At 41.4% G+C, this 23,739-nt stretch overlaps 1 protein-coding gene across 1 annotated transcript; it reads left to right on the top strand.

Annotated features, from left to right (window-relative positions):
* The first annotated feature begins 3,124 nt into the window (after positions 1–3,124).
* On the top strand, positions 3,125–23,024 carry LOC138624834 (cyclic nucleotide-gated channel beta-1-like). Its single transcript, XM_069705376.1, has 37 exons — positions 3,125–3,183; positions 3,292–3,388; positions 3,732–3,751; positions 3,841–3,943; positions 4,720–4,744; positions 4,936–5,026; positions 5,124–5,230; positions 5,333–5,393; positions 5,880–5,955; positions 6,072–6,096; positions 8,658–8,973; positions 9,294–9,443; positions 9,560–9,604; positions 11,223–11,299; positions 11,557–11,750; positions 11,894–11,924; positions 12,288–12,703; positions 12,828–13,029; positions 13,873–14,086; positions 14,220–14,234; positions 15,086–15,121; positions 15,548–15,646; positions 15,830–15,984; positions 16,388–16,633; positions 17,274–17,482; positions 17,646–17,696; positions 17,779–17,865; positions 18,092–18,156; positions 18,346–18,468; positions 18,751–18,892; positions 19,043–19,202; positions 19,298–19,395; positions 19,539–19,622; positions 19,715–19,833; positions 20,099–20,245; positions 20,475–20,673; positions 20,855–23,024. The coding sequence occupies exons 1-37, from the start codon at positions 3,125–3,127 to the stop codon at positions 21,083–21,085; spliced, it is 4,575 nt and encodes a 1,524-aa protein (XP_069561477.1). The 3' UTR covers positions 21,086–23,024.
* The last annotated feature ends 715 nt before the right edge of the window (positions 23,025–23,739 follow it).

Here is a 23,739-nt window from a genome sequence, read left to right as displayed (position 1 = left end):
GTGTGCATACAGTTTCACTCTCCGTTTCCGTCTTTTCCCAAACTGCTCTTCTTATTAGATCTTATCCAGATATTCAATGAGGATTGAGGGCAGAACAGTGCTGCCATATTCCAGCGAAGGGCCAAGGGTCTGTGTCATCGACCTGTTCCCTCTGAGCTTATCCCGTGCTGAGCTGATAATGGGATCTGCCTCCTGCCTCATCAGCACCAGAAATGTTTCTCACTCAAATACAACACCAGACCCCGTTAAATGTGGCGTGGTCTGTCCACCTGTCAGCCCATGGGAAAGCTTGTCTTCACCTGTCAGTGGCTCGCTCACTTCCTGTCTGTCTGTGTGAACATTTTGACTGATGATCTACTCTCGTATCTTATTTCTTTGGAGCCCCCCAACAGTGTCGTTCTGAAAGTTTACACTGGCACAAACCCGTGATATGCCATGTCCTGTTAACCAGTTGGTCAGTTAACAAAGGATGTCCTGAATCCTTGTTAATCACTCTTTGGCACTTGCCAGGCTTTCCCTCCGTCTCCTCAGTCTTTTCCCCATCATGAGACCACATTTGTCCACCTTTCTCCACCTTCTTTCCTTTTTTACTATTAAATGGGGCTGCAGGGAGTATTAATATATATATTTTTCAATTTGGATCCTCATTAGCCTCAATCAAGGTAGCAACTCTTCCAGGATCAACATAAGTACATATTGTCATAATGCAAAAAACAATAGTGTGAAGCAATGCAAATTACACCAATTCTCATAAAGTCCTGTTTGCAAATCTTTACTAAAGTAAAATGACTGAAGTTTGAACTTGTACTTGTACTTAAAGTTAAGTACAAGTGAATATGAAGCAGAAATGGCCCCTGCTGATAATACAATATATTATGAGACTGATTATGCCTCAATGCATAAACAACATTTTACTTATGGAGCTGGTTGAATTAGAGCTATTTTTAATTTTTTTAGGTTTGGTGCCCAACATAGAGGTTGGGCTCCCGCCAAAGGGTCACAACATAAATCTGGGAAATCGTAAAATAATTACTCCTGTGGTAAAATAAAAAAAATGGGTGAAAAGATAGAAATTTTACCTCAAACATTTTTACTTTGTTTTAATTTGGTACTTTTTCTAATCTTCACTTTACTGAAAAATATTACATCGGCTTCGAAAACTTTGCCCAGAGGTTTCACTGTTTGTTTGAACTCTTTTTTTAAATTATTTTTTATGGTGTTACAAGCCAAAATCAGACTGGAAACAATGTGTTTAACTTTTAGTTGAGTGTTGTATTTTATAAGACTATTATTTAGTAATAAGGTGGACTTTATGTAGCTCATAGCTGGACAGACAGGAAGACGACCTGCGTCATTTGCTGGGGAATAAAACTGTAATGAGGATGGAAGATAACAGGAAATAGAGATGATAAGGTGGAAAACAGAGTCAGCTGTGGAGATACATGCATTTCTTTAATTTAATTTGTGCACCTAAAAGAAAAATGAATGCAGAACAGAACAGAAGTAAGCGTTGGTGACCAGAGTTCATGACCCCGATGTAATATTACCAATGAGGCCTTTATAAATGACTAGTAAATGAAATGACAGAAATCCAACCTAAGAAATTGTTTGAAAGATCCAACATTGGATTCAAAGATTTATTTTTAAAAAGAGACAGTTGAAATGGAACAAAAGATGGAAGATCATTTCTACTTTCTGTTCCACATCTTTGGTGGTGGGAGTCACCACTTCTTGTGTGTTTCTGTTGTCCCTGGTCGGGGGGTGACAACAGTTTATAGGTCAGAGGGATGATGTCCCGACGGTATGTTTCTCTGATGTTAATCTGCGATTGCTTGCAGTCTGGGATTGTGCAGGATCGACCTTCAGGTGCTGCTGGTTAATCCTGTTAACCTGCAGGCAGCCGCTCAGGAAATCTCTGCAGATCTGTGCTGGCTGTGCCGCACTCTGGATCTCCATACCAGCGGCATGCAGAACCACCTGTAGACACACAGGTAAGGAAAACAAGTTTATTACTCTATACCCAAGAGTTTAATGGATAATTGAATGTTAAAATGAATGAAAAAGTGTTGAACAATATACTACATGGTATAGATCTTATTTATTGCCTGTGAACATTTAGAAATATTCTCTGTATTTTGTGATCTTCATGCTGTGGTCAGATGAAGCTGCAGGTTCAGTGGCTCCAAATTGTCTCAAACTATCACAGAGGGTAATATGCACATTTGAGATAATGTCAAACAAGAAAGACTATCTAGAATCAGTGTCCTGGGCCAATAAAAATGTCCTTTTCCTTGTACATTGGTGCCTCTCTAACTGATTTAACAGACTAAACCCTGTGTCACCTGCGGAACCACCTGGTAAAGCAGCTTACGGTGCCCTGCGGCCTGACCGAGCTTAAACCTCTGACTTCTAATGTCCTCTAACTTTTGACTTCAGTGAGGTGTTCGCATGACACTGATCTCTCTCTTACTTAATTGGTTGATTGACAAGTCAGGTCTGCCTTGCACGCTATAATATATATATATATATATATTTTTTTAGATGCGTCTCGGAAATTAGAGACAGGATTTTCAAGTTGGATCAAAAAATAAAAGCCAAAATCAAGCGGGTGGATGTCCTTAATCAGGCCTCATCAGCTCCAGGTAAGAGCCCTCTGTCTGACAGATGGAGTGGCAGCTTTAATGAAGACACGAGGAAATTATGAGTTATTTTGTATTTATCATCATTATCATCAGCATTATCCACAATGTTTGATGAAGGGCTTTTTGAGAGGCTGACTTTGTGTGTTTGTTCAACAGGATGTTTAACTGGGTGGTGAAAGTGGTTCCACAACCCCCTGATGGGACAGACGAAGCTGCTGTACGACAACACAAACACGCACACGCACACACACACACACACATATATATATATATATATCCTGCCTTCAAACATATACAGAGTAATTTCTGAGTATTTCTTTTCACACTTTTCTCTCTCTCCGACCTTCCAGGAATCTACAAAAAGCAAACAGGGTGAGGATTGTTCATAATTTCTCTTGTATTAGTTGCACTGCACTTTTATGCACACATAGATGAGTTTATAGGACTTGACTGCTTATCTTTTTTTTTTATTAATATTTTCAATGTATCCCACAGGGAAGAGTCCCCAACTGAAAAACACAGATGAGGCTTCAGAGGACGGGTAAACCTTTTCTATCCACCTGCTTCCTGCTCAGTGTGTATATGTGTATGTGTGTAAATGTGTGTGTAGATACTGACATGTTATTCCCTGTATTCTCCTGTTTTATAGTCAGAACCAGACGGGAGTATTAGGCTGGCTGTCCAATGGCTTCGTCAGCGCTCTGCCGCAGCCGTCCAACTCCCTTCAAAACAACTCTGATGCCGGGGTGAGTTTGCAGAAGCCTGAGTGGATGTTTGGTCCATTAATAACAAGGTCAGAGTGTTTTTCTAGTGTTAACTGTAAATCAGAGTCTGGAGAAATATATAACTATTAATCAAAAGGAATTCAAGAAGCAGACATTTTGATATAAGATATTTTGGCTCAGCCAGACATGTCACTCATGACGTGGCTGCTTCCATTTTATCAGAGGAGTGATCACACTTATTAATATTATTATAACTATAAATGACCGGGAGTAAGAGGAAAAAGAGAGATGAATCTGTCCTATCTTGTTCGTAAAGCATTTATCTCAAATTTTTCTCTCATTCTTCCCTTTCTTTTCATACCAGCATGGAGAGAATGGAGAAAGGTAATGTATGATTAAACGACTGGTAAATATTAAATTAAATATATTCTCTGTGAAAGGTAAACTCAAGGCTGTTTTTTTTTGTCTGCCAGGTCTGGAGTGATTGGCTGGGTCACTCAGGGTCTGACCAACGTGCTGCCTCAGCCTGATGATAAGTACAAAGAGACCAAGGACACCAATGAGGAACACACAGAGGTGAGACAGGAGGACACGACTCTAATATTCTAGTGTAACACATATAGAGTGGGTCACTATGTCACCTTTTTACCTGCATATTCGAGTGCCATAAAACGTAATTTTAATATATTAAGCATAAAAAACATCAATTTCCAGCTTCTTTAAAGTTAATCATCCTATTTCATATTTCTTAATGGTATTAATTCACATATAGATGAATACATATTCATCTATATACATATACAAAATAGTAGAGTCAGCCAGACAACATCAGGAGATGCTGCGTCTTTACAATGTCACCCTTGACTGAAGCAACTTAATATCATCCCGCGAGCTTCTAAGACTAATCATGTGTAAGGATTAAGTTCATAAAGGAATTTACAAAGGGGTTCATCCAGGTTAAAACCCTTCATTACCTTCTCTGCTATTTAAACCAGGCTCCTACCTGGATGCCTAGAAGCTGCATTCAGGCCAAAATGTTTCAAATCAATTACATGTTTAATAATTCTGGTGAGGATAATTATGCAGAGAAGTTGCAGAGTTAAAGTAGTGGAGTATGTGTGCCTCCATTAGTGATATTTATTTTCTTCCATGGTACAGGGCGACACATATAATCCATTTTTAATTGATAAAAACTCAGACATGTGCTAGAAGCAATGCAAAAACTGGTTAATTGAGTAGATTAGGGTAGAAAAGGACAGAAATTTCAATAAATATGATCATTTTCTGGTATAAATACAATTTTTGTTTTGCATTATTTGGATTTTAAATGCAATTTTGTTCTGCTTTCATAGGTGTATGAAGTTGAAACAATGCCAGGTATGCATTTCTATTGGTTTTTTTTTCTATTTACAAATATAATTGATTAATATTGATTGATTTAACAATATTGTCACATTAGAACAGTGTAATTAGAAATAAACTGTGTAAATCGGTGAGCAGAAAATAAAAAACTTTGTGTTATCTTAGAATGTCATGTGTTAATTGAGCTCCTTGGTCTGTTTATTCAGATTTTGATCCTCTTCCACACATCCCTGTGGTGGAGATGGTGTCAGATGAAGAGGCGTCGGAAGCTGATGTGCCCGCTCAGTTTCCTCCCAAGTGAGTACAAACCACCTCCTACAACACAATTATTGGCACGCAGTACATCCATTGTAGCATCTGATAATTGATGGGCCTTTGTTTTTGTCTGTTGCAGCATGGTGAACTGGATAAAGCACATGATCCCTCATCCGTTGATACTGCCCCCTGGTGCCATTCCCGGAGAACAAGCCACCAAGTCCTCTAGCTCCTCTCTGGACAAAAGTACTTCAACCCTAAAAAAAAAAATCTGACATTTTTGGCCTTTTTTATGATCCATATTTGTGAATCATTTGTGTGCAGTGATCTTTATGTCTCTCTCTGCAGTTCTGTCTCCACCTGAATCTCTCAGTGGCATCTCACTGGATACTGACAGCAAGGCCTCTGGGTGAGTCCACGGGATGAGATAACATTTGAATCATCTCCAAAGGGAAAGCACAGGGAGTGATGGATCAGCATTTTTAGGCTAATGAAGGCAGGTATTCTTACCTAGAGTGTTAGCCAAGAGGTCTTTTTAAGTAAGCCAATTTACACAATAACTGGAACAACATGTGCTTCTCTCCCTCTGCTATGAAAAGGCCTAATCTATATCAAAAAACATTATAAGATTACCATTACTGGCAGTAACATCAGGACAGAGGTGAAATTAGGTCACTAATGTCAGAAATCTGAAGCACAGCTTGTCCAACTGAGGCACAAGGAAGTTCACACATGAGGATCTTAATTGGCTTGTTTGACATCATCCACCTGTCTTACTGCACGAGACAGAGATGACTCTGAACAGACAGAATTTACTGATGATTTTCTGAGGAGTATGAAAAAATATATTATAAAACGCCTCCATGTTCAGGACACTGATTTGTCTCTGCCGCAGTGTTGTTGGCTGGTTTGTGTCAGGACTGGGCTTGAAGATGCCTCAGCCTGCTATTCAACCTAAAGATGAGGCTGAGGTAAAACATATTTCCTATTTTTCTTCCTTTATCGTCTATTTTTCTGTAGTATTGTTTTATTCCCATATTTTTCAACAGATTGGAGCTCATACTTGTGTTTTCTTTTTCTCTTTTAGAGTGCAACTGAAGTCCTACAGAAAGGTGAGTTCAGCTTTCATTCATTTACTTGTACTTTCCCGTAGTCTTAGAAAAACCCTCTGCTTTGTATTTTCTTGCCAATGCCACTGTTTGAGTGCTAAATTCAGTCAAGTGGATCAGTATCAGACAAATCAAAATGTCACCAGAGAGTAAACACCTCTTTAACAACATGTGGTGAATTTTATTCATTTCATCGCCGGTGAAATCTGCCGGTCTTTTCTCCCTTTGAATCACTCCTGTGTATATTTAGAAAGTTATTGTGTCTTCTGTTGAAGCGCCCTCTTGTTTTTTCCCCCCATATAGTTTTTGAAGAGGTGTTGAAGAGGTGTTTGACGGTCGGAGCCTAACTCAGTCCCTCTTCTCCTTCTGTTTCAGGGGGGAAGGAGCTGCGAGCCCCTTAAACAGCAGGAGGAGACGACTGGGGGACGCTCTGATTCTCATAGACAGATAGACAGATAGACAGATAGACACATAGACACATAGACACATTCCTGCTCAGTGCAGAAGGCAGCTGTAACCCAAGAATATACAGATATATTCAACTCACCTTACAGTTTCACATGAATGTATTATGACTTTGAAACGTGTACTACATTAATCTTTGCATAATTAGATGTGTTTTTGTCTTCAGTCTCTGTTATTTCAAATTTGCACATTCTGTTTGCCACAGAAACACAACGCCATTAATTGGAAATTGCTGTAGGTTTCATGCACAGACAGGATATTTTCTCTTACTGTATTGTGCTTTAAAGCATTTACAAGTCCACTGTATATTCATGTTGCCATTTTCATGTCTAGAAAAAGAGCATTAAGACATAAAAAGATTGTGCACGGATCATCATAAATTTTAAAATAAACATGATTGATTTCTTTCCCGTCAGAAACGTTGAAATGATGGTTAAATGGCAGCTACGTTCATTGATTGTTGTATTATATGAGGATAAAGTTTAATCTCATGTATATCTGTATATTTCCTTGAATTACTACGGAGGAAAGTGTTATGTACGTTTGATTTTCAACCTCTTAAGTCCTGTTCCGTAAGAACCTTTTATCTTTTGTGCTCAAAGACAGCTGAGTTCAGTTTGGGTCATAATCATGTTGCAGTACATCTGAGCTTTATCAAGGGTTTAGTTGAGCTGAATTTGAACACTAATATAAGAGAAGTAGATGCATTATGAGACTGACTTTGATCCACTTGATCTGTTTCTTTGGCCTTGAACTGTGACATGTAGCCTGCAGGTGTGCTGTTGTGTAGTTCCAGCGGGTTTGATTTTGAGTGAACACCCATAAAAGCTCGCAAAGAAAACATCTTGTCATGCAGAGAATGTAGTAAACACATAATGTAATGCAAGTATACTACAGAAATAATAAAGGTTCGGTATGTGAACTGATTTATGTGGTGCCTTTATCAATTACCCATCTTAGAAATCTCGATATACACAGATAATATCTGACCGCATCTGTACAATATGTTACATCTTTTTTTTTTTACCACTGTGTTGCCTCCACACCTCAAATTGTACAACAGTAAACACTGTGATCGGGAATAGTGTGAACACCAGACATGAGAGACACTGCATGTCAAATTTGACATTTTGCTTGCATCTATTTTGCTGGCATAACATTAATAATCTTCTTTCAGTCGAGTGTTTATTTCACTGCACTTTGTGTATTTGCCTCAACAGAAATTCACAACGAGTTGGCCGATATAAAATGTTGTATAAATCAGGCTATGAATGATAAATAAACAAAGCCCTCATTAATAACCCTCAGAATATAGACCGGAATAAAACTGGAAACTGTGTGTGTAAGTGCTACAAAAGTGGAGATTTCTAACTTAGTGTGAGAATTTTGAGAAAATTGCCTTTTATTTTTCAATCCAATCTTTAAAGGACATCAATATTACATATAGTTATTAAATATTTTATTCCATAATTTCAGTGAAAACTGAATTATTTTTTTTAATGGCAGTTGGCAGTGTTTTCTGATTTATAGTGACATAAAGATACATCTATAATCCCTTTAGTAAAACCTTTTGACTGTAGTATGTCAACAAAATGAAACAAGAACTTTAAACCTGGCTTTTATGTTTTAGATTCCTGTTCTTATATGCAAATCAGTGCATATTTAATTAGATAATCCATATTTGCTGATTAAAAAATAAAATTGGTGAAAAATCGTTATACAAAAAAATGAATTGCCTTAATATAAATAATTCACTTGGGAAGTTTCAAGGTTATATCTATTATTATATATCAATATTTTTCTACCCAATTCACCCGTAGTGTCTTGCCTTAAAACCCGAGCAAAAAACAAAACTGCCTCCCAGGGATGAAGTAGAAATTCAAATCACTGCTAAAAATCTATCAATCATAGCAATCAGATGCAATTATAACTGGATGAAAAGTATATCAGCACCTTTAAAGTATCTATGTTAGAAAAAAAAAAACTTAGACCCAATTATATCAATTCAAACTTAAAATGTAAAATCCCTCAATATTTGCACATCCGCCAGATTGTTCAAATTTCTTACACGGAAAGTGATTCTTCACATCCTCTCACAGTGTCATCCAAACTCAGACCTGACATGGTGCTGGAGGACGTGGAGTCAGACAACGAGGATCAGCAGAAGGAACGTCCTAAAGCTGCCGTCCCGGCTGCGTCTCCGAACCCGCCACCAGCGGCGGCGACGCGGCCGTCGCAGTCCAACTCGGTACAGCCGGAGAAGTCCAGCAACTCCAACACTGAGCCACAACGGGCAGAGAGTGTGACAAAAACCTCTCTGGAGGATGCCGAGACTCAGACGGGCCGCTGGACGCCGTTTATTGAAAGCATCAAGAAGGAGGCTGAGGGTGTGGCCTTGGCTACCATGGAGGAACGGTAAGGAAGGCGGAGAACGAGAGGGTGGAGAGCTGCAGCTCCTGTTATATCAAATAACTGGAAATGAATTAAGAAGATTGATTCAAATCTGGAAAACCAAGTCCTAAAGCTTAGTCACATATATCGCAGCTTTCCCTTATTTCTAAATATCACCTGTCTTCATAGTGCATTTAAGAGCTTAATCACACAGCATCAGCAATTATACCGATCCCATTAAAGGAGTAGATATGCGGTAGATACATGGCACAGAGGTCAAAATGCAGCAAACAAAGCAAAGTTGACCAAGTTTGGTAATATCAGTGTTTTGTGTTTCCTTTCAGCCTGCTGCAGGAGAGGATTGACATGACTCGTATGGCTGAGGAAGTGGCCCGGCACACAGCTGAGATGGCGATCAGACAGCTGGCCGGCGAGGGACAGTCCATCAAACTCTCACTGGGGAGTCAGGAACTGCTGGAAGAGCCCGAAGTCGAGTAAGATCTTGCAGAGAAAGAGACAAAAATGGTGTTTTATCAGGCTTTTTCATTGATTTCGGCAATGAGAGCCTCCTTGTGAAGTGACGTGACGCTGTGTGTTCACATATGACCAGACTTCAAACGCCACAAGAAGAGGAGAGCGAGGTGGAGCCCAGAGAGTAAGAACTGAACTGATGACATTTTGGGAGGGGGGTCAAAGGTCACTGGGACCTCATAAAACACATTTGAGGGCATAACTCAAGGGTTAATCCTCTAATCATGACAACATTTCCCACAAATGTCCCATAGGATAAAAACAATGAAGCGAGGACATTTTAGATTGGCGGAGGAATATCCACAACCACTATATGCAATAATAAATTAAACAAGTTTAATATTAATATGCGGCAATATTTCACCATATTTGTATATTATCACTAACGCCTTAAAAATAGGTAGTGTTTGATATTGCAACTGGTGGAGGTGAAGGTGATCTAAGTTAGGCTACTTCATAACTTTAAGTAAAACTTTTTCTTTCTGCTTGAAAAATTCACCTTTATTAAAGCAAACCGCGATGTTAAAATGTCGTCTAAATTAATGTAAATTAATATCAAACTAACAACAGTGAACCTAAACAATTAATTTCCCTGTGTCACGCCGACGGAGCAGTCAGCAGGTCCCAAGTCCCGCGGGTTCTCGTTACGTCATGTCAGCCGCGCGCTGCCTCAGCACCACAGCGCTGTGTCATAGCAACCACCGCTTCCCTTGGCAACAACCGAACTCTACCCCCCCCCTCCCTCCCCCGTCTTCTCCCCGCTCTCAACCGTTCCCTTGGTAACAGTGCTGCTCGCTTCGCTTTACAGGGAAAAAAATGATGGACGGACGAAAACATTTCCCCCCGTTGTTATTCCACAATTTGTAAAAAAAAAAATCACCTGATAAGGTTTCACGCGTCCCCACGGCCGAGTCCGTGCCACCGGTCGTGTGTCGATGCTCGTGGACATTTTGTGTCTGGACTATTAACGACGAATAAATATTTGACGGAGAAAGTGAGTACCGCTCGTCGCGCTTAGGTAATGGATCAATACATGTTTTGAAATGAGCAAGTTTGACCTCTTTCTTTCTTTTCTCTTTGTTTAACTTATCTTCATTACTATTCCGATGTAAACACGTAAATGTAGTGTTATGTAAGCGTGTCTGTTACAGGTGGTCACCGAGTCCGTGAATTTAAGCCAACAGCAGAGAAAAAAAAACACCGAGTGAAGTTTCTACTTCCATTATTTTAAAATATTGACTGTTTACATTTTAAAGTTACATTTTTCATGCCCGAAACATCATAAGGGAGGTCTACGAAACGTGTAATTTACACCACATTACACTGAAACACACAACTGAATGTGTTGAAACGTTTATAAGATAGAAGATAAAAAAAAAAACAGAAAAAAAAACACGCTTAATAAATGTTAAATTTGGTTATTTATTCAATAAGCCTCCACCACAGGCCTTAAAGTCCAGTTTTACATTATTACCTTATGTCACACAAAAAATATACTTTTAAATAGTGAGCCAGATTGAGTGTCTTTATTTACACTCATAACATTTTAAATGTGTTTCTGAACCATACAAATCGTACCGCCATGCCCATCCCCATCCCTTACTGTACTGTCATACTCTTTTAACAGAACCAGCTGTCGGTAAATTGACCAAGCTGTTTGCCAGCTCAATAGTGGGACCAATGTGGGATCCCCTTTCACCGCCGGACTATCTAACTACTTGTCCACTTGTCTTGTCCCACAGAGAGAACGAGGACTGTGCTGAGGAGGAGGAGGAGGAGGAAGAAGCGGAGACAGAGGAACCTACCGCCAGGGAAACAGGTACAGAGCAAACTAATCGAAGCAGTATCCAGGCACCCCAGCCTGGTTTCAATCTCAGCCACTTAATTCAAAATCTTTCCTCCTATTTGCTGTATTTCTGTAATGTCTGTATCATCAATATTCTCCTGGAAAATTGTTTTACAACTATTTTCTCACTGCTGACAGTTGTATGATGCATGCAATGGAATTGTTGAGTTTTCTAATATTACCTGGAGGCTAAATGTCCAGAATTTTGCAATAAAAAAAAAAAAATCTAGACTCAAACGAGGAGCCAGAACCACAGCAGACCTCACCCTCTCCACCTCCAAGTCCTGAACCGGAGGATAACGCTGAACCAGAACCAGAGACCGACGCCCAGGAAGGCAGTCCAGACACCGAGCCTGTAACCAAGCAGCCACAGAAAGCAGAAGACGGCGATCAAGCCGCTGACGCTGACAAAGCTCCTGAAAAGGTGATGTCCGCGTGATGGACATTTACTGTGATGAAGGCATCTGTCCATTCCTGCCCTCTCTTTTCATGCTCAACAAGTTTGAATCAAAAGACCTTTTCTCGTAAAAAAAAAAAAAAATCCTCATAGACTTTGTGTTTTTACAGGAGGAGGAAGCTGCGGGGGAAGGGTGTGATGGTACGTACTGTTTTTAGTCTGATTCTTTCACGACTGCGGTGAGAGCTAATATACCACTATTGTAAACGGCCCTTTTATGCCTTGACTGGTTGCATTGTGTTGAACCGAGGAGCTGCTTAACCGACAGCCATTCTACATGCTCGTCTACATTTGTGTTCATCGGTGCATCTCTGTCTAATCAGAGTAGCTGTCAGACTGTACATTTAATCCGACGACCGTCAGCATGATTATCATCCACGCAGTACAAGTCTGACATTGTCATTCCGACTGACTGCACTGCTGTTTTTTTTTAATAGTGTCCATCTCCCACCTGGCTTGTATTCTGCCTGACTATATCTGCCTATCCACCTGTCTCCTCCATAGTTCCAGTCAGCTGCGATGCACTTAAGAGCTGCCTGATGCGCGTTCCTCACGCCTCCGAGTACCTCGGCAACATCAGCGCGTTCTTGAAAGAGAACGGCATCTCCCCTCCCAAATTACCTTCCATGCCTAAGCTACCCACCCAGCTCTCTGACGTTACCAGCTACTTACCCTCGCTTCCCCCCGAGTTACGCCAAGAGTTCTCCCAGATCCGGCTCACGCAGGTCCCCCGAAACATCATCCAGACTCTGACTGAGCTTTGGCCCAAAAACGAGGAGGGCTTAGTGGGCCCCGATCTGTCCAGTCTGTCCCAGAGCTTTTCAAGCATCCCGCAGAAGCTCTCCGAGTTCCCCGGCCGAACGCAGCAGTACTTCCTGAACGTCCGAAACCGCCTCAACAGTCTTATGCCTCAAGATGCCTAAGAAACAACAACAACAACAACAACAACAACAGCAAAAACAGAAGCAAGACAAGAACCAAGATGTAGAACTCAACCGGCTAGTGCGACACTCCCCTCTCCCTCCTCCTCATCATCATCCTCAGCTGCGGTCCCGCTCCCCGTCTCCATCCTCCCCTAACGGTAGCGCTCTCGAGTTGCCCAACGTGCCATCCTATTCACGCCTGCCACCCATCGTCAGCCCGCCATCCAAGCAGCTCAGCTGCCTGTCGCGGCAGCTGTCTGGTCTCTCTAACCCGGCGTTCTTCATCGAAGATGACTCAGACATTTCACCAATAAGACCTGCAGGTGAATCCACATCAGTGGGGAGTTGACTGTCCTCTGCTGTGACATTCCTTGTACATACCTGAACTCAAGTCATTATAACTAAACTGTTTTTTTCATCACATGTGGGATTGGAATATATTGGGTCTAAAATTCAATTGACAGGCGACTAAAATTGTATTTGATCTGAAGATAATCAGAAGCAGTAAATTATTTTTTGAGTTCAGATGTCATGGTGTGTTCAGGAGTATAGGACGGCTGTCAGGATGAAACTGTAGCTGTTTTGTGTTGTGTTAGAGGATTTTTATATGTTTGTGTTGTCTCGTGTGTTGTTTCGGTTAACAAAACCTTTAATGTCGCCACTTGGTTACTCACTGAAGTCAGAAAACAAGGTGTACATTCACAGCTTCGAACTATTCCACTATTTTATCGAGAAAAAAAAAACATGATTCAGACTGTGGCCGCCCTTTGTCAGCTTTGTGTGTGACAGACTGTCCACAGCGTACGGCGAGGCAGCACACTGGCTGCTGACACTTCGTACGTACGTAGCGAGGAGGACAGAATGATGACAGTGTGTCATGGACCAGATTAACCAAATGAGTAAACTAGTCCTCATAGCTATCGGGGCACTCTTATACATGTTCTAGTTCACAGGTGGATCCTTTTGCATTAGCTTGGTGTAGGTCCTGCTAAATCTGCCTATCTCCTGTCCTGCTCTGCTGCTACTTGGAACTGTGACCTGTCTCGCCCCCTTGACGTACTTCGCATTTAACATTCACGTCTTGCAAGTGGACGTAACTCAGTTTTGCTTCAGCGCTAATATACTGTGTGAACTAAATGACAACATGTGCATGTCAAACTCTCCAGAGAGCTCCAGCCTTAGCCTTCGTCCAGCTGTCAATGTAGAGGATGTTGACTCGGTTCATGAGAGAAGAGGAGCGGGAGGAGCAGGAGGAGCAGGAGGAGGAGGAGGAGGAGGAGGAGGGGAGGAACAGAGTAATATCCCCAAAATCCTCACCCCACAGGACCCCAAACTTACAACGCTGACCGTCCCTGTGACCCCATCAGTAGGTCGTCAGAGGTGAGCAATGAGTTACCTTGGTCTCTGACTTCTTTGGTTTTGTTCTGTAGACACCATCAGACTTCCTGTTTATCTGGCTGTACACTGAAATATTTCTTATCTCTTTCTCTCCCATCGTGCTTTGCATCTTCAGTAAAGGCGATAAAGAGTAAGAACACTGCATGGAACTATAGATGTATACTTTAAATAATGTATGTGCATTCATGGCAATACATGTCAGTACACAGTGATGGAAAGCAGCATCACTGGGATATTTGTGTCAAGGTGCTAGCAGTGAAGCATTTTAGTCCAAAAGGAGATAAAATATTTATGAGTGACAAAATAAGATTGCAAAAAAAATATTTTGTCAAAGAAATCAGTTATGAAACGTATCATTTTATTCCAAAATCCATCCTTCTGGAATAAAATGCTCCACACTTGTTTTCAAATCGTCTTTAGTACTGTTTGTAATCTACTCTACTGCCCTCTACTGTCCATCCTCTTGCTGTGCAGTCTCTCCGGAGTCAGTAGAAGTGTTCCTGTGGCGTCTATGTCGAGTGTCCTTCACAAACAAAGAGTGTGTCAACATGTCAGTTGCTTAGCAAAATCTGAGATTTCTTTCAGTTTGGTTTTGAGGCTATTAGTCGTCATCTCTTCCGCACAATGAAAACGCCGCCAAATGACAAGCAAAACAGCCTGAGTGTTTCTGCAGATTATGTGAATTATTGTGGAGTTAGATTGTTTGAAAGGACGTTGAGTGTTTCCTGTATTGCGATTGTTGTTCTGTTGTGAAGTGTGATGGTGCTGTTCACTTTTGCATGGCTTTTAATAACGTATCAAAAAGTCAATAAATAAATGCATGACAATCTTGCACGTGCATCTTCACTGTGTCTCGTGCTTGTTCCTGGTTATCTGCTTCTTGGATTAACATCCTGTTTTTTCCCTGACACACACACAACCCTCCCCATTCCCCCTCTCTCCTAAACTCACGTGAAAACCTGCTCCGACCATTGACGGCAGTAGTGGGAGGAATCGTAGGACTATCTGGAGAAAGATGTAAGATATCCACACCTTGCTGGTGTCCATTTATTTCTTCATGTATTTATCCTGCCATCCATATTTTGTCACCGTTCATTAATCTGTGTATTTTTCCATCGAGATTGATCAGTTTTTGCCCGTTAACTCATTCAAAAGTAATTTTCTGTTTTGATTCACCTCTAGTCATGAATTCAGATTGAGAACTAAAGCAATGAGGCAGCATGTAGATTTTATTTTTCTTGGAGAAAGATTACCATTTTTTTTTTTCAAGGATTTTTTTTTTTTAAGTGTTATGAGAAAAACGTGATTCTGTGTTTTCCTCTAACATTTACAAATACCACTTTACACCGTGTGCTGTGAAGCCACAACAGAGAACGAACAATAATCGAACCTTCGTCGTAAAAGTGAAGCAATGATGTTGCTGTGTCTACTTAACTTTAACAGTAGGAGGCTACGTTCTCAAAGTGAAGATGATGATGACGAAGGAAGCATCCCCGTCAGAGCGTGGCCGAGCCAGTCCAGCCTGCACAGCACGGATGACATGTGACTATTGCACACGCGCACACACACACACACACACACACACACACACACACACACACACACACACACACACACACACACACACACACACACACACACACACACCTAACAGAGAGCTAACATGTCATCTACTGTACGGACATTCACAGCAATAAAAATCAGTGTCATCTAATTTTCTCACAGTCTGAAAGAACGTCCGGCGTCTTCAGCCAGTCAGACCAGCACCGTGGTCAACGAGCGACTCCAGGAGCTCGTCAAGATGTTCAAAGAGAGAACAGAGAAGGCGAAGGAGAAACTCATTGAACCAGACAGCTCAGATGAAGACAGCATCGTTCCCTGTGAGCGAGAGTCTCTCTTTCGTTCTCTCTTCCATCCATTCACGCACTGACGTACAACACGAGTATGAGAAGTGAAACATATCAAAGAAACACTCAGGGTGGATAGCGGTTTGTTTTTGTAGTTGCAGCTGTGGCCAGGCGTTACAAAACATTTCAATTCCAGGTTGAAAGAGTCAGTTTCATCTCTCAGTGAATGCTTCCGTAGCACAAAAACATCTGAACTCAATTTAGTTAAGTGGTTCCCAAAGAAAGTACACTCTTGATATTCAAGTCATGATTTCTTTCTGTATCTTCTGTAACTTGGTTTGCTCACTAACAAATATCTCAACTGAATGATGTGTGTTCTCTAACACGACACTACGACTTCTGACCTTTTGTCCATTACTCTCCCACCTCTCCTCAGCTCCTCCTCAGCCCCCGGCTCCTCAACCCGCTCCCAGAGGCGGAGCACCGGACGCGGAAGAGAAGGAGAACCAAGCAGGTCCGTCGGGAGGAGGAGGAGGAGGTGGAGGAGGAGGAGAAGAGGGAGTAGGAGAGGAGAGTGGGTCAGAGGAGGAGCAGTCTAGCCGCTGCTGCAAGGTGAAAACTCTTCGGTGCATACGAGCCTGTACGCACTTCCGCTTCCCTGCCAGCATCGACCCTTTCACCAGTGAGAACCCAGCCGGACACGCCTCCCGCTTCAGTGCTGTGCTGTACAGCCGAATCTCCTTCACTCAAACTACTTACAAATGAATGACTAACACCCAAAATCTAAAAATTTTCAGTCTGACACAATTTATCTTCAGTAAAATTATAAACATTTTTGGAAACACATTTATTAAGTTAATCCCCAAAAGAAACGAAACACAAGAAATATCTTTGACATATTAGGAGGTTTGGGTGAAGGTGAATTGACTGGACAATCCTGTGGTTGCACATGTGTTTCCTGCCATCTGCTTTTCACCTTTTCTTTTTTCCCTTTACTTTCATATTCAAGGACTTTGTGAGCCCGTCAGTTTTTTAATTTTTAACATTTTTTTTTTATTATTTAGCTCAAAAGAAGCTTCCAAGTAATGCAAATTTTTCTCAATAACTGATCTTAAATCCTGCTTATTTGTTGCAGTATTACTCCCATCAGTTTGTAGCTTACATTGTATGATGCTGCTTGCTTAGTGACCATCGCTTGTTCGGTGAATATTAAATGATTCCAGTCTGTCCTGACTTTCACTCTCCACCGATATCGATTGTCTGATCGTTTAATCCTCTAATTTCTCCGTGTCTTTCCTCCTCTCATCTCGTTCCCTCGTCAGACCTGATGTACGTGCTGTGGCTGTTTCTGGTGTGTCTGGCCTGGAACTGGAACGTGTGGTTCATCCCGGTGCGCTGGGCCTTCCCCTACCAAACCCCAGACAACATTTGCTATTGGCTGGTGACCGACTACGTGTGCGACCTCATTTACATCCTGGACATCACCATTTTTCAGCCGCGCCTGCAGTTTGTGTGCAGTGGGGACATAGTGGTGAGTGGAAGCCATCACACTGATACGGTAGTCATCTGGGATCATAGAAATAGAAACGTCGATTTCTGAAATAGCAGGAAATACAGTTTTGTAATGAAGTTTAAAAAAAAACTGTCAATGGCCAACTGACATTTATTATAATATTGATTTAATTTCATTACAGTGTGACAAAAAAGAGATGAGAAAGAACTACATGAAAACCAAACGCTTCAAGGTAAATATTTAGAGGGCTTTGTGAAAGTCTGATTTTGAGTTGTGGAAACAATAACTGAAGTGAGGTCATATCTTTTTTTCAGTTTGATGTAGCCAGCCTGGTTCCCCTGGAGCTCTTCTATTTTAAAACCGGCATCAACCCTCTGCTTCGCTTACCCAGACTCCTGAAGGTGAAACCCCAGGACTGCATGTGTTTATTAGATTTACTGAACCACGCACAACCATGTCACACGGACAGTGTCAAAAACCACATCAGCAGCAACGACAGCATCATAGAAAATAACAAGTTCATTTCCAAAGCAGCTTGATGTCAGATTTAGCCCATTTAGTTGTCATTGTTTCAAATGTTTGAAAACCAATTGTGAAACCAAGCTGTTCTCTGTCCATATCCCCCAGATCAAGTCCTTCTATGAGTTCAACGAGCGTCTCGAGGCCATCTTGACCAAAGCCTACATCTACAGGTCTGCTGCAAACTGATGCCACCTATGTGCTACCTATGTTTTTTAGTCTTTATCACATACCAGTACATTAATGGTAGGAAACATGAAGAAGGCCATCAAGAGACAGAGATGCCAGCCAGTGACTCAGCTGAACAAATAACAGGTTGAATATATTCAGTTAATGCAGATGCATCATTCTCTGTCCCTCAGGGTGATCCGTACCACCACCTATCTTCTTTACTGCCTCCACTGTAATGCCTGCCTCTACTACTGGGGCTCTGCCTTCACAGGACTGGGGTCTACCAAGTGGGTGTACAATGGCGAGGGAAACAGGTTGGTGGGAAACACACACAACAGTTAAAATACAACAAGTAAAGACAAGTGAGGACAACGTGAACTCAAGTAAAGAAAGTCACACTTGACATTGATTTGAGCCTGTATTCCTGAGGTCTCACAAACCATCTTACAGTGAGTTTTTTTGGTCTATTCGGAGTGCTTATTTTGATTTTTATTGTACACCTTTTATTTAAAAACTCCTGCCCATTGGGAGTTGGTTTGCAGATGTTTTCTTTTCCTGCCTCGTCCCAATGGCTCATTCCTTTCTCTCCGCTTCAGTTACATTCGCTGTTACTACTTTGCGGTGAAGACCCTGATCACTATTGGGGGTCTGCCAGATCCCACCACCCTGTTCGAGATCATCTTCCAGCTCATCAACTACTTTGTCGGAGTCTTTGTCTTCTCCATCATGATTGGACAGGTAGATCGAGAAGTGTAAAAAAAAAAAAAAAAAAAACCACCCCCTGGTTGTTTACCATAATTATGTATTTCATGCAGCATGGACACTAACACGTCATAGATTTACACATTTTATTGTTTGATTGACAAATTTTGCTCATTTGTCCGTCAGATGCGTGACGTGGTCGGTGCAGCCACCGCAGGTCAAACCTACTACCGCACCTGCATGGACAATACCATCAAATACATGTCCTCCTATCGCATCCCAAAAGATGTCCAGAACCGCGTCAAAACCTGGTACAACTACACCTGGCAGTCGCAAGGCATGCTGGGTAAGGAGGACATTTTGCTGTATGTGCATGTCGGGATGTGTCTTATACGCACGACCTTTCAGTCACTCTCTGCCGTTTGCTGTTCGTCCTTCCAGATGAGCAGGAGCTGCTGACTCAGCTGCCAGATAAAATGCGTCTGGACATAGCCATAGATGTCAACTACTCCATCGTGAGCAAAGTCCCTCTGTTTCAGGTAGGATTTCCTTTCCAAATACTGAAGAGTAAAGCAAAGTGTGCATGATAGAGGTTGGTTTTCGAACACCTACAATGCCGAAGGTCATCCACTGTTTAGTGAGGATGTCATTTTTCATATTTTTCGTCTTCCCTTCTTGACAGGGTTGTGACAGACAGATGATTTTCGACATGCTAAAAAGCCTACGCTCCGTCGTCTACCTACCTGGCGATTATGTCTGCAAAACGGTACGTGTGGCCCGTACGAGGCAGCTCTATCAACATGTTTTCTGTTGTCTTTGTGTCTCTCATCGCCTGCCTCTGGTTTCTGTACCGCTCAGGGCGAGGTAGGCCGGGAGATGTACATCATAAAGGCAGGCGAGGTGCAGGTGGTTGGAGGACCGGAGGGGAGGACGGTGTTCGTTACTCTCAGAGCAGGATCGGTCTTTGGAGAGATCAGGTAAGGAGGTGTTGTGCAATGAGAAAAAAAAAATTCATTTTAATAAGTTAAACAATATAATGTATTTTTTGTGTGAAAAAACAATCAAACAGAAACATTTTAAAACATGGCTGAAAGAGATCTTAAAGTTCTTTCACATTATTGAGTGGAGTAGCAGAAAAAAAACAACATTACAATATTTTGAGGAGCTTCTGCTTTCCTGAAATGTAAATGTCAAACATGGTGGAAAACACTAGTTTGAACCATTCCTTTGTCTGATTGGCAGTTTGCTTTCAGTCGGCGGGGGCAACAGGCGCACAGCCAACGTGATTGCTCATGGCTTCGCCAATCTCTTCATCCTGGAAAAAAAAGACCTGAATGAGATCCTGGTCCACTACCCCGAATCCAAGAAACTGCTCCGCAAGAAAGCCAGGTTAAACATGAATGGGATCGCACGTTACTGATTATAATAAGTCTTGAAACAACAGCAAGAGTTAATATGCAGATTATTTTACTTTCCGCTCTGTTTATGTCCTATGTTAGTGCAGTATAACTTCCTGGATTATTTCTTCAATCAAAATGGTTCTCAGACAACAGCTTTGCCTGCAAGTATTTAATCATTCCAGTGTTTGTTAGTTTGATCGTTGCTGTCTCAACCACAGGAAGATGCTCACCAAGGGAAAGAAACCTGAGCCCAAAGAAGACACTAAGGAGGCCCCTCGGGTACCGGCGGCTCCTGTCAGGCCCGAGACCCCCAAACTGCTGAGAGCAGCGCTTGAGATGACCGAGAAATACTCTGGACTTAAAGCAGCCCTGACTAAAGTCAAGGAGAAGACCAACAAGTCCAGTATCTCATTACAGGTAAATCAACCAAAACTAGAAAAAAGGGTCTCCTTTATTGTTTTTAAGTTAATTTAGGAAAGTTCATCTCTGTTCTGTTCTGTTCTGTTCTGTTCTGTTCTGTTCTGTTCTGTTCTGTTCTGTTCTGTTCTGTTCTGTTCTGTTCTGTTCTGTTCTGTTCTGTTCTGTTCTGTTCTGTCAGCCGTCCATCTCCTCCTCCCTGCCTCCTCCATCCCCCGCCTCCAGCTCCGGACCCGACAGAGACGTGGACACGCCGTCACCCGTCTATGCCGGCCCCGCAACATATCGCTCGGCCTCCCGTGCAATGCCCCAGTCTTCATCACAGTGCCACGACGACGCCATCGAACAGGAGGGTGACAGTGAGGGTGAAGGGGACGAGGGCGGGAAGAGGAAAGAAAAGAAGTTGCGATGACTTTCTAAAAGATGTAGGAAGAGGAGTCGTTAGAGTACAAAGAAAGGAAAGAGGAGTGAGGAAGGTTGAAACAGAAGAAGAAAAAAAAGAAAAAGAGGACTTTTTTCTGCACTTAAGCATGAGAAAAATGGAGAGAAAGAGTGACATAAATATGGAGGGTGTCCAAATAATGAAATAGCAATCAAAATAACCATGAAATATACGCAGCCAGGTATAACAGGATGGCACGTTGGAACAAAAAGTCAAAGAAGGTGTTGAAAAGGGAGATGTACAAAAACTGTGACGTCTTATTGTGCAAAATAATAATAACACTTGTCTTTGCCGTGACTGACAGTCTGGCTGCTCGGCCTCAGCCACTCTGAAGGGCGGACCAATTAGCGACCGGTATCGGTGGTTAACCGCGTTTGTCCCGCCCCTCCTTTACTCTAATTGGACGGCTGGTGACGAGGGCAACTCTCGATGACACTCGGCACCTCTGCTGGCGCTCATTAAAATCAACTTTAAAAACAATGTGCTCAGGAAAAAGAAAAAAAAACAAAAAAAGAAACTTTGGTGGGCACGGTAGGTAGTTGCAGCGGTGGCAGAGTGTCGGCCGATTTCGGCGCCAGCTGATTGGTTGAAATGAACCCGAGGTCGCCGCCCAGTGGGAAGGAACGTCTGCAAACGATTCTCTTGGGAGCGTCCCCGGACCCATATATTCAGGGAGTGAAAAACATAGGCCTGGTTATGATACTAAAATACTTCCAAGCAGATGGAAAGTGTCTCCACCAGGTCCATATCCACGTTTGTTAAAGGTGAAAACGGTGAAACTGTATCCAGACATGGGGCGTAGAATAATTTCCAATGGGCCGGAGTTTGAATAGCGCTGCTCTACATTATAGCCGAATAGACCACTATGTACAGTAAGTCGTACGGTTGTATCAGCAGACTTTAAACGCCGGTATATTTCGTCTCTTGCATGTTGTGGGCGTTCATGTCTCTCTGGTTTTTCAAGCTGGGCTCCTGGAAACTCCAGATTCATTGTTTTATTTTGTCTTTCAACCTCAACACACTGGAACCGTCTTAAGCTCCCTTTCAGCTCATCTTATGTTGGAGGAAATTAGTCCTCACCCGATTACCTCTTGGGAATTTAAGCGCATTTCCATCACCTCCACTGAGTTGTTGAACTCTATGCGGGATGGTACGTTAACTCAGACCGGAAATCTCTACAGAACCGAACTTCGTTTTTGCTGCTGTTGTTGTTCGCTGAATGTTTACTGATTATTTTGTAAACTTGAAAGTTACACTACTGTATGCCTTATATTTTCGACTGTGTTGTGTTGGCGTCAGTAGCTTACACAGCTGATGTTTTTACAAACTGGTTTGAAAAGCAGACCAAGTAAAGCTGTAGGCTCGTTCATGTTATAGCAACACAGTCAAAAGAAATATTACAGATATATGTTGATAGTTCAGTGTAAAGTATTGTTAGATTTTCAGTCTGTCTTCGACCACCAATCATTTGAGAAGCATCATGTAATGTAGTTATCATTGTTTTACATATCCTGCTACGGTTAATGTTCTCTTCATGTTTCCTTTAATGTTTGTTTTGTACAATAATGTAAATATGTTTTGGGGGAAATCTAGATCGAACACATTTTCGTTTTACCTCATGTAAAATCACTGTGCTGTTTGCAGTATCACGAGATATACATGAAATGCTACATGTTTAATTTGTGCTAATGCGTTTTTGATGCAGTAATGATGTGATGAAATATCCGTCCTGTATATACATGTATTGATTATTACAGCCTTAGAAGAAGGGCACATAAACCAGCTAACCATACTGCCAGACAATCTGTAGAAAGAAATCCTTTTTTTTTTCCTGTATGGATCGGGCTACATGAGAAAATTTATCAGTGATGTAACTCTGTCTTTTGTAAATTTTATTCAAATAAATGAGTTTTCATCATATTTTATCCTCGGGTTTTTATAGCTACGAGCTGGTTTTGAGGCAAAAAGCAAATGGCTTGACAAACAACACACCAGGCTGAAAAGTCTAAAACCTCAAACCTCAAACGAAACAGGAAACATCAGATTTGCAATGAATGTTCTCCAAGCCAGTTGTCCTCATTTACGATTTAATGTGGTTTCTGCTTTAAACCGCGAACTGGTTTCTTCATTTGTCTCGTAAAATAGGCCAGCGGATGTTTTCCTGAAGTTATTGCAGTGGTAGAAGTTCATGTAATGGACTTAAGTACAAATTTAAAGTATGAGAATATAATCTTTTCTTCAAACTTTCCAAAAAAAAAAACAAAAAAATGTATCACCACATAAATCCATAATCAACATCATCGCACAGGTATATATATATATATATATATAAAATCCAGTCATAATAAAGGGATTGTTTTCTGATGGTGTAGTTTTACTTTTAATACTTGAACTACGTTTTCTTTACTATCTTTTTACTTTAGTGACATTTTCAGTGCCGAATTTTTTTTTTTACTTGTGATTGAGTATTTTACAGTGTGGTAAGAAAATTAGTAAAGTTTTATTAAACATACCTGAGCTAAGGTCACAAAGTACTCCACAATAGTAAAATAGTATAAAACCAGAAAATATTAGAAACAAAAAAGCAGTAATAATTAGTATTAGTACTTATAATTATAACACTG

Source organism: Brachyistius frenatus, unplaced genomic scaffold, assembly GCF_029030835.1.
Source record: "Brachyistius frenatus isolate BFR_SWC_R1_liver_20210118 unplaced genomic scaffold, ASM2903083v1 Contig_55, whole genome shotgun sequence".
Lineage (NCBI taxonomy): Eukaryota > Metazoa > Chordata > Actinopteri > Embiotocidae > Brachyistius > Brachyistius frenatus.
Note: the sequence above shows the minus strand (reverse complement) of the source record. Positions and strands in the feature narration are given on the sequence as shown.